The 11,276-nt window shown below is 31.3% G+C and overlaps 1 protein-coding gene across 5 annotated transcripts in view; it reads left to right on the forward strand.

Moving 5' to 3' along the window:
• The window catches only part of LOC118189023 (transmembrane protein 126), a 33,094-nt gene extending 23,202 nt beyond the window's left edge, over positions 1–9,892 (forward strand). For all 5 annotated transcript variants that reach the window (XM_035359557.2, XM_035359554.2, XM_035359556.2 and 2 more), the window contains exon 3: positions 9,214–9,892. In XM_035359557.2, coding sequence (XP_035215448.2) covers positions 9,214–9,721 — 508 coding nt within the window. In that variant the 3' untranslated portion in view covers positions 9,722–9,892. The remainder of the gene's footprint in view (positions 1–9,213) is intronic.
• Positions 9,893–11,276: the final 1,384 nt, after the last annotated feature.

The raw sequence follows: 11,276 nt of genomic DNA on the forward strand, positions 1-11,276 counted from the left end.
CTTAGAATTTTGTGTTTGATTAATTAGCTTTGGGTAAGGATAACCCAATTATTGAATACTTTCTTTAAGCTTATATAAGAACATTTAAATCTGTGTACATATTTTTTTTTTCAATTGATACAAAACTTTTTTTCATACGGTATTGAAATCTAACTATCTATTTGTATGCAATGAAAGCAATAGAAATAAAAATACTGATGCTGTTGAAATGTACTGATTGCGCAAAACATAGATTGCACATATATGTTCAATGGTCATATAAATGCTGATATTTTTGCAGCTATTATTTATCTGCTTAAACACACTATTTTTATGAAGGAATATTGTTTCAGGAAGTTGTTTAACTTTATATTTGCAGGGTTATTTTTGAAAATGTATTGCACAAAAAGATTTAGTTATTTCTTATTCATAAATTCATACAAAGTACACAACAGACAGCTATGGGAATTTTTAAACTTGTAAAAACAAAATTTATTATGTATACAAATGCTGTCTTATTATGTATACAAATGCTGTCTTATTATGTATACAAATGCTGTCCCTATTTTATCCAATAAACTTAGAAACTTAGAAACGTATAAAATGATTTTATTCATCTCAAATAGAAGAGAGTTTTGAAAAGGGAGCGGAACTTTTGAAGTAATTTGATGCCTTCTGAAGGTCGCCATGAACATAACAATTTATAACTGTCAGCTTTTACAACTAGGAATCAGATAAACTCTATTGTTTGGTAAACCGGACTGTCTAGTAATGTTTTCGGTACTGTCTAGTTTCCGGGAATGGCGATGTATGCAAGCTTTTTCCTCTTTCTGCCCTAAGAATAAACAGCTCATAGGGGAATTCTGAAAAATATATAACCCTTTCATATATGTACTCATACCCTGATATTCTTTATTTAGATAGCTTTGAGCATGCAAATTCAGTAAAAATCAGAAAACAAGTACCATACTTATAACAAAGCAGGTTATCTCAATAAATGAAGGGAATTAAGTACCGGCGATGGCAAGATTTTCCCATGGTTTGAAGACTAAGTAATTTATTCCTTTCAGAAAATTTTCTCGGAAAGCAAATCATCACTTATGGATAGAAAAATGTTCTAAGAACTACGGGATAAATTTATAATGGGAATAAAAGAATGAAAGAAATCAAAAACTGTTTTCTAGTAATCATTTTACTCCTCGAAAGTTGGTTTCAGTATCACTTTTTTAAGGAAATGACACATGAAATGGATTTCAGAAACTGAATCTCGAAATCATCAATAGTTATCCAATATTCTGCATTTGAAAATATTTATTTAATTTGCATTTCAACCAAGTGTTGAAAACAAAGCGGAAAAAAAATCTCCTTACACAAGGAAAAAAAAAAAAAAGATTCCCATTCTTTTACAGTGATATTCCATTAAATTATATCAGAAAATCATATCACTGTTGGATGCAATAAATACTAATTTCAGACATGTTGCCTGTTTATGGATGCAACTCTCTTTTGCAACTGAACACTGGTAGTTTTGCCTAAGTTTGAAATCCGGGCGAATGCGTTCGTTGCTTGGTATTTTGGTGAATTTTAGGTTGAATACACCAAACCAGTTTCCCTGAAAAAGTCATCTACAAACGCATCCTTTTCCTCAAGCAGGTACCCATTGTATGCTGCCTGACGAATGTGCAAGAATTTTTCTTCTTTTACACAGCTTTCATAATCACATATTACCCACCAGCGGCCGAGCGGTAAAGATACTGAACACTGGTAGTTCGGTCCGAGGCTCGAATCCTGCGAACAGGCTGGCTGCATGGTTGTTTTTGTGGTTTTCCCCATCTGTAATGTGTATACGAGCCAGTTTTCCTTAGAAAGTCCTCCACGAAGGCATCCCTCCCTTTAGGTAGATAGCCCTCGTGTGCTTTGCCTTAATTGAATAGTACCATACCAATAATACCATAATCACATATATTATTGAACATTTTTAATTTGCAAAACTATAAGTTATGGAAAACTCAATGACATATTTATTTAGATTAATAAAAAGGTAAAAATTAAATGCGTCATTGGCATCATTTTGTTAGTAATATCATTATATAATTTTTTTTTTTAGTATACTGGGGAATTAAAGAAAATTTCTCGAAAGTATCATCATGTTTTCGTAAACTGATATGTAGTGTTAAATTATTATATTAAATTTCAGTTTGTTATAGCAGAAATCGTAAATAGCTGCATTATGTATAGCTCTTGCTTCACTGGGCTTTCGCAAGTTAATCTGCGTCCATCTGCATATCGAGAAGCAGGTCAATGCTAGACCTTTTGCTTCTGAGTGCAATCGCTGTGGGATCTTAATTCTATTGACCGATGTTCTATAAATTTAAAATATTTTGCCCTGCCTAAATTCTGTAGCTCTCTACATTCTAAAACTTTTGCCGTCCAATAAATTTTTGTTGTCAAGTGCCATATTCTTAGAATTTCGCCATCCCTAAATTTTCTTGTTAAATGCTCTTTAAATTCTACGAATTTTTCAGCCATTAATCTGCCTCCTGGCCACACGTGTTTTTCGATGCCACATATGGCACTGAAAACGGTTGAAAAATCAGAATTTTAAAAGCAAACTTTCTACTTTTCATCAAATAAATTTTATCGATTAGCAGTGCTATGGAAGCATTAAAACATTTATGTAATAAATACACAAATACTTCAGAAACATTTTTTTTCTCTCTACTGAAGAAATGCCTGTCTCTGACTACCTGCGAATTTGATTAAGTTTTATCCAAAATCTACGTCAAAGCATTTCTTTTTTGCCTAATATTAAACTTTACATTGGCATGTTCTGAAGGTTGACAAGATTTATTCAAAACTTACTGTTATTATTTTTTATTTTAAAACAAACAATTTAAATGGAAATCCTCAGCTTGCTTTTATTTATTTAAATAATAACATTTGATAATATGAATTGAGATCTCTAAGTAATTTGCGTATTTGAACCCCCCCCCCAAAAAAAAAAAATGTTAAACACCAATTTTGAAGCTTTTGTTTTGGTTTGCTTTATTTTTCTTCGAAGCACGTGAAAGCTATCTGCCTAAAGGGAGGAATGCCTCCGTGGAGGACATTCTAAGAAAAACTTACTCGCGCCCACATTATGCACAGGAAAAACCACAAAAATTCCACTTTGAAAGTAAAAGTATCTAATTTTTTAGAGATTTTCCTAGCAATGAATTTTAGCAATTTAATACAAGTGCTATATATAATTAAGAATTAAAACAATGTTCTTTTGTGATTTACATAAGGTAACCCTTTCTGTCAAAAATTATCATATGAAAATGCACCGAATTTCAGTATCCTATAATTTAGTTCGGAAACTGAGAGGTATCTGTGACATCTTGTCGATATGTAGAAAATTTTTAATAAGGTTATTATGAGTGAAATTTGTTTCAAAATATTCAATATTTCATAACTTCTATCAACCAATAAATGTGATAAAGGTAAACTCCCCTTTTATAAATAAGAAACAAGATAAACGAAATAAATTTGTGGTAAAATGAATTACAAACATTATGTCGAAATGACTGACACTGAGCACGTGTTTGTTATTTTAATAGTAATTTAATTATCAATTACATGTAGCTCTTAACAGGAATTAGTATTTTAAGCCTCTTATAATTTTTTTCTTAGCGTTAAAGCTCGATAGCATGAATCAAAAGCAGAAAATTAGTTAAACTACACTGTCTCACTAGTCGTAAGATTATATTACTGAAATATGCATATAAAAACAAATTAACATTCTATAAACGTACATTAAAATACCAAAACGCAATAAAAATCAATAACATTTATACTTAATAAGCTACAAAGCCGGGAAAAGTTTCAGGCAAGTGAGGCACTTGCCTCATGTGAATCACTAGAAGAGGCGCCAAATTGGCTATACGAATTTGAAAATTACTTTAATTATTAGGGGAAATAGGCTTCGTCAAACTTAAATCAATAAAACAAACCAAATTGCAACAAATTGCAAAAAAAATTGCAAGAAAACCTGGAAATTAATGCAGTATGCATTTCAGTGTTATTTCTTATTTATCAAAAACGAATTTTTTAACGTTTTCATTTGAAAATTATAAATAATTGGTTACATTATTTTTCTGAATTTATAAAACTACAATTAAAAAATACTTTAAGAATTATTGTATAATTATGCTATAAGAATTATGATATTTTGATTTAATACAATTACTTTTGCTAAATACAAATGTAGCTATTTTTATATTTATATGGACGCGCATTTACCTTTCTGCCTCAGGTGAAAAAATATCTTGGCACGGCTCTGATAAGCAATTAAGATCAGAAATATGCACAAAATTAGTAACAAGGCAATACAAAACTTCCTTTTCTGTTTTGGATTTCCAGAAAAAAATATCTTTTTTCGTCTAACCAAAGTATGGACACTAAATGTGTTCCTTCCTCCATAAGGGCAAAACCAGCCCATCTACTTAATCGCCTCTGGGCAGTAATCAAAGGACAGTAGGAAACCATCACTTAAGTGAAACGACTTGTTGATCGCCCTACGAGGAGGGGGGAAGAAAATCTAACAAGGGCCATTTTCAGGACAATTTTGGTTCACTCTAAATGAAAGAAAAATTGTAAACATGGTTAATTTTTACTGCAGTTTTCGAGACGTAAATAGATTTGAATGCGAGCCACCCGGTGGGTTAAGAGACTTAAAACATAATTTTTTTTTAATGAATCATGCAATGAAAATTTAACACTGAAGTATTACTAACTTTACAGGCTTCACTTTGAACCAGTTTTACTAAACCGTCATGCTTCCAAACATTGCTGGAGCACCATCTGTTATAAAGCTTAATAGGTTGTTCAGCTGTAACAAGAAGCAATCCACTGTTGATGTAACTACTTCTAACAAATCTCATTAGCAAGTAGTGAATACAGTGTTGTTAACTCTTGGATTAACTTCTAGGATAAGATGGTTGTTTTGTGTATAATGTATATTGTACACTGAAACTTTTTTTAATTTTGCCAGCTCTGCGGGTCACATGCAGGCCATGGGTTGGCCATCCGTATTGTAATGATTCATTTATAAAATCATTGTTGGTTATTTTTTTTAAATTGCATTAAAAATCTAGTTAGTATTACAATAACGTTATTATATCATTTTGAAAACAGATCTATAGCACATATTGTTTCAAATAAGAAAAGTACACATTACAGTTTAAAATGTGATGCACATATGTAAAGTATATATTAGACTTTATATGTCAGTTTTTTAATTAATATACGATTCTCAACTTTTTGTATTTCACATAATCTCTTCGGTAAATATAACTGGTCCTCCTTTACGTATGTATATACAGTCAAAAGTCGTTAATTCGGACACCCATAATCCGGACTTCAAAGCTACAAACTTTCTGCGCATGCGTCGCGTTGACGCATGCGCACAGGCGTTTATGAGTGCGCGTAAAACCTTTACGGCTGCGAATATGTTTGTGCGCATGCTCGTTTAATGTGTAACGGACGGTATAAGCTAAGCTAACATTATCTAATTCAGTTAATGTTGCAGATTGCGTTGTTCCTTAATCTTCGAATTGGATCCGGCTTATTATTTTTTGTAGACTGTTAGAGCAATTTCATAAAAGTAAGCTTGAACTTTCGATTATGTCAAATAGAATTTCCGATATATATTTACTAATATGTAATTTGTATCTACAAAGCGAAAGTATTTTTTCGAAATCCGAAATCTGTTTATCAATTTCACGCCGCGGATTGGAAGTTTATCTGTCAGCACCATCCTTATCTTCAGGGCAGATGTTTTTATTTTATTTGGCTTATAATTCCTTACTAAGTGTAGTATTTCATCTCGATGTACTCCGTCTTTGATATGATTTAAATCAAGTTCCTCGTCATTATAATTCGCTTCCGATAGTGAAGAAAGTGATCCAGAGGTTATTGAAAACGAAAACATTTCGATTGACAAATTAGTCGGTATTCTCAACACAGCAATTATAGGACTTGAACAGGAGAACTTTGTAATTAAACAAGAAATTATGTCTGTTTAATAGAATTAAAGAGAAAGTATTATCACATGAAATGAAGCAACTTACATTGAAAGAAATGTTTAATAAAGTAAACAAATAAATATTAAGCTTTTTCTTTTTGTAAATTTTGATACCCTTTAGATCATAATTGTTCTTTATTTCATAAATTACGGTCTCATATTTTTAATTTTGTAATTTCTGCATGCCATCTTACCAGATTTAAACTGATGATCTATAATCCGGAATCGTCGAAGTCCCAACGAGTCCGGATTAACGACTTTTGACTGTATAACTGGCATGCCATTTATATGGATATAAAAAACTATAGTTATAATGAAACATTAGTATAAGAGTAAACTAGAATAAAAGCATGTGCCAGTTCACTCTAAACAGTTGGCCTTTTACCCCGAATTTGACATGTAAGGGCACAAATGTTCAATATAATGATTCGATTAAATATTTGGTTGCATTTTCGATCCATGCTTAAATTGAAGGAAACATGTAGAACATTTGAAAAATAAAATCGTGAGAAGACTCTCCATCTTAAAATGTTTGGCTGGCTAAGGATGGGGCTGTGACAAAGAGACACTGATGACTACTTACAAATTATATGTTCAATCAATTATTGGTTATCATCTTAAAACATTTGGCTGGCTCAGGATGGGGCTGTGACAAAGAGACATGGATGACTACTTACAAATTATATGTTCAACCAGTTATTGGTTATTTTAGCGAGATCCTCATCATGGCTCCCAACGATGTAGCCCAGATCCTCAAAGTCTTCCAGAACCAAGCATTGTGCATAATTACTGAGACAGTGAGATGTACTCCTATTCTTGCAATGCAGCTTTTAACTTGTTTGAAACCTGTTCATGATTTTATTAGGAGAAAAGTAATCCTATTATACCAGAAGGTTGTGCATTTCCTCAACAACTCTTTTTGGAGGAACTATCATGAAATCTCTAAAAATCTTAAAACTCAAATTGTCTTTATCCAGGCCACTCAGAGAGAATCTTATGCTTTGCGATTGAACCGAGATTATCTAATTTTACCTCCTCCCCATTGTCCTTTAAACTGTTTGAATTTGAATATAAATCTTGATCTTATACAAACATTTGTTAAAAACAAAATGTGTATAAGAGATGAGGATTCTGGGAAGAACTTTCATTCCTAGTTTTCCAAGAAAGATAGTGATAGCTCTATTTAGATGTCTGACTGGATGTGACTGTTTGTGAGACCATCAGTACAGAATTGGAGTGATAAATCCCCCAAACTGTGTTTTGTGTGATTTCAGTTAGCCTCTGATTTTTGTACATTTAAATAATTGTATTGCACTTTCTCAGTGTGAGTATTCTGTTGAAACGTACTGGAGAGCCCATGAACTAATATCTTAAGTGCTAATGTTCGGCATTTGTAAAATAAATAAAATGAAACATTGGAATTAAAATAAAATGTTCAAACATTAAAAATTTAAATAAAATGTAAAAAAAGGGAAGAGAGTAGGTAGCAGTGAGTGTTATGCTTGATGAAGTTGAAACATTTCCTTCATGTTGTGTTGTTTTGTTACAATAAACTCGTAAGTCATTTTGAGTATTCAATCTGTTTTTACTTCCTTGTATGAAGCAAAAAGGAAGTATTGTAATCGCGAAAAATTTCGGATATCATATTTCAATGAAAATATCCGTTTTGACCACCATTGAATGCAATTTAATGATGTTTTTGTGTGACATGTGTAGGTAAGGACAGAATAAAGGAGTCTTTTCCCCCAAAAAATATTATAAAACTGATTTAAAATGAATTCTGAAGAGATTTTTTCGTGGCATCTGTAGGTACGAACGTATTTCACTCAAAAACAAGTAGCTCAGAACTTTGAAATTTTCTTATGGAACTGCTAAAACATGTAGATGTGCACTTCCAATTTTGATTGCAATCAGCCGCACCAAGGTAACAGAGTGGATCCACTCTGTTACTCGGCTCAGTGACCTCAGTTTCTTTATTCTTATATGTATGTAAATTGTACATTTTTTGCTTTAAAAATGATTGAATTATGTTGTTCTGGTTAAGATTTTTATGCCTTTATGTATTTATTTATTTTAACCTGCATGCAATAATTGTGGAATTATCAACAATTTAAAAGTTTTTTAAGGGCAGCTAAGTCTAATTTTTGATTACTATGGCAGCCATGTTTGTTTACATTTGAAACTTGACAGAATAGTGAATTTGTTTCCAATCTAGAGAAACTAAGCTTTGCAACAACAAAGTAACGTCTTCTTTTATTATTGTGAATTATATTATGCTTAATTCTTTCTGGAATTATCATTTAAGTTATTAGCTTGTTTTTACCATAGAAACTGTAATTTTAATTGTACAATTTTTTTAAATTATTTTAATTGTACTTGGAGCTTTATGTTTTTCTATTTCTTTTAATTTTTAATGAAAATATTTTGAATTTTTATGTATTTTTGCCTTGCTGCAAAGTGAGAACTAAATTAATTATTAGCGCATAAGCATTAGGTAAGCGATGCTGAATTGTCTGTGAAAACTTGTTTCTTTTTTATTTGTTTAATTTCTTTTTTTACATCATTTTAGATTTATTATAGTATTTTAATAGAATGCCTTGATTCTTCAGATGATATAATTTTTGTGCACTCTGAGTTATAAAATGAATGAGATGTAATGCCATTAAGTGATCCTAGCACCGAAGTGTCGCTATGGTAAATAAATATAGCACACTTTAAAGAGTGCATTTATTCTATTGTGATTGCGCTATCGATGAAGATTTAATTCAAAATTCGTTAACTGTTAATTCAATATGTTTAAATGAAATGCATTAAATTAAAGGAAAATTGCACATAATTTAATATTCCATACAAGGAAGTCGTGTGGTATACACATCAGATTTTTTTGATTTTGTCTTTTTTAACATTTTAAAGATGAAAAACTAATCTCAGAAATTAGTTAGTAACAGCATTGCCAACTTTATTACTTAATTTTGTATTTTTACAGTGTACCTAATACTGCATTTTATGTAATTCATGCCGTCAACTGAGAACCACTGGCATGCTTTATTTCCTTTTCCATTTCTATTTAAAAATATGGAAATAAAGGAAAGACTTTTTCCTTTATTTCCATATTTTTAAATAGAAAAACTGATAAATTTGGAAAATTTAAATCTGATTTTTCTTCCTAGGTGGCCTTTTGTATATGGTGATGAGATAGCTTCAACTATGAGCATAGGAAGTAGCATATACATTACACATTTTTTTCGAAAGCAATTAAAGATCAGACAGTATGGAAGACTTACTTGTTATACACCTGTTGTGGGTCTCGCTTCCTTTTTTACATATGCACTGCAATCAATATATGTCACAGAAGATATTTTAATGGAAAAAAGCTGTCCACTATGTGTAAGTTTGAGGGCTTCATTAGGCCATGTTGCATTTGGTGTAGTATATCCTATGATACTAGCACCAATAATTGGGTTTTTTTTGGCTGATAAGTTATTGACATATCCTGTTCCTTCTCTTACCCGTGCTCCAAAAGAAACATTGAATGTCTGGTTAAGGTTAGTTAAAAAGAATACGAGAGCTTTTTCGATATTAGCAGCGTTACATTTTGCAGGAGCAATGTTTATTACATACCAGAAGGAAAAATCATATTTTGAACTTAAGTTGAAGAGCCAGCCAGCAGTGAAATAGATGTATGTTTTTTTTTTTTTTTTTTTTTTTTTTTAAATTGATAAATATAGGCAAAGAACTTTATACCAACAAAGGAAGGACATTGTCTAGAATTGCTTTTTCTTGATTTATGAAATAAGATGAGTGTTGTCTTCTGAATATAGATAATAAAAAATTATTTGAATAATTGAATCAGTAATTTAAACAGTTTCTTTTATTCAACATGTCTCCTGTATTTAAAATAAAACATAAAATTATTTGTATAATCTTCTAAAAGAAATTGCTTTGAAAATTTAATATTCTTTCCATTTTTATTTTATAAACAAAATTTCATTTTTGTGAAAGATACATTTATTGTGTTGATATTTCTTATTCCTATATGGAAAAACTATTTTATAACCATTACTAACTTCCATCTTAAGGTAATAAATTCAGGTGTATGGATGAGTGTGATATACTATGTGGCTTCACAAAAGTGTATCATAACTATTTAATGAAAAATTCTGTTTATTTTAAATGAAAGAAAGGAATTAGTATGTTAAAAAATTTTTCTTTTTACTTTTAAAAATTTCATTCTTTTAATATATTAGCTAGCTGCTTAAGTTATTATAAAAAAAGGAATAATTATATAATGATTATTATGAATCCAGTTGAGTATAATTTCATACCATCCAGCTAGTAAAGTTTCATAAAAATGCATTCCTGTTTCATAATTTAATAATAATCAAAAGTATTGCTTTTGTAGTGATGTGAATTTAGTCAGTTGTCCAGTCCAATGGTTTTAGATTTTTGACGCAAGAGAAATTATAGAGTTGTAGTGAATATTGTGGTTCATTATACAATTTCTTTAATATGACAGTATTTTTAATTTCGTTCCAAAAAGACTTGAAATGAAGAAAAGTGATTTAAAACATTTTATTTTTCAGTGCACAAAAGCATCTTAGTATTTAACAATTAAGTAAGAAAACTGGATCAACTTATTCCTTTTCTTCAGATCTTCTCAACTATATTTGTTACTTTTGATATGCTATTGTATTTTTTCAATGTATATTAGAAATATTCATATCAACTTAAATACACTGCTCGACATTGAAAATGCAACACTAAGAAGGAGTGGTCAGAAAGTGATGAAATTTGGAAAAAAGAGACAGCAAGCAGCTTTAAGTGATCTTTACTTCAAAATGATAGTCAGAATAAATAGCGAGAACGGTGTCAGCTCAGTAGCATGTAGGACCACCAAGGACAGCGATGCACAAAGAAACACGTCTAGGCATAGAGTCAATAAGAGTGCGGATGGTGTACTGAGGGATGGCTCTCCATTCCCGTTCAACCATTTGCCACAGTTCGTCTTCTGAACGAGGCAGGGGCAGAGTCTGCAAACAGCATCCAATCACATCCCACACGTGTTCGATAGGTGACATATCAGGAGAGTACGGTGGCCAGAAAAGCATCTGTATACCTTGCAGAGCATGTTGGCAGATGTGAGCACTGTGTGGTCGGGCGTTATCCTGCTGAAAAATTGCATTAGGCAGCTCCTGAAGGTAGGGGATTGCCACCGGCTGCAGTACATTATCCA

The sequence above is a fragment of the Stegodyphus dumicola genome, chromosome 6 (assembly GCF_044657685.1).
Source record: "Stegodyphus dumicola isolate Sdum_Otavi_A_Nest chromosome 6, ASM4465768v1".
NCBI classification, from domain to species: Eukaryota; Metazoa; Arthropoda; class Arachnida; order Araneae; family Eresidae; genus Stegodyphus; species Stegodyphus dumicola.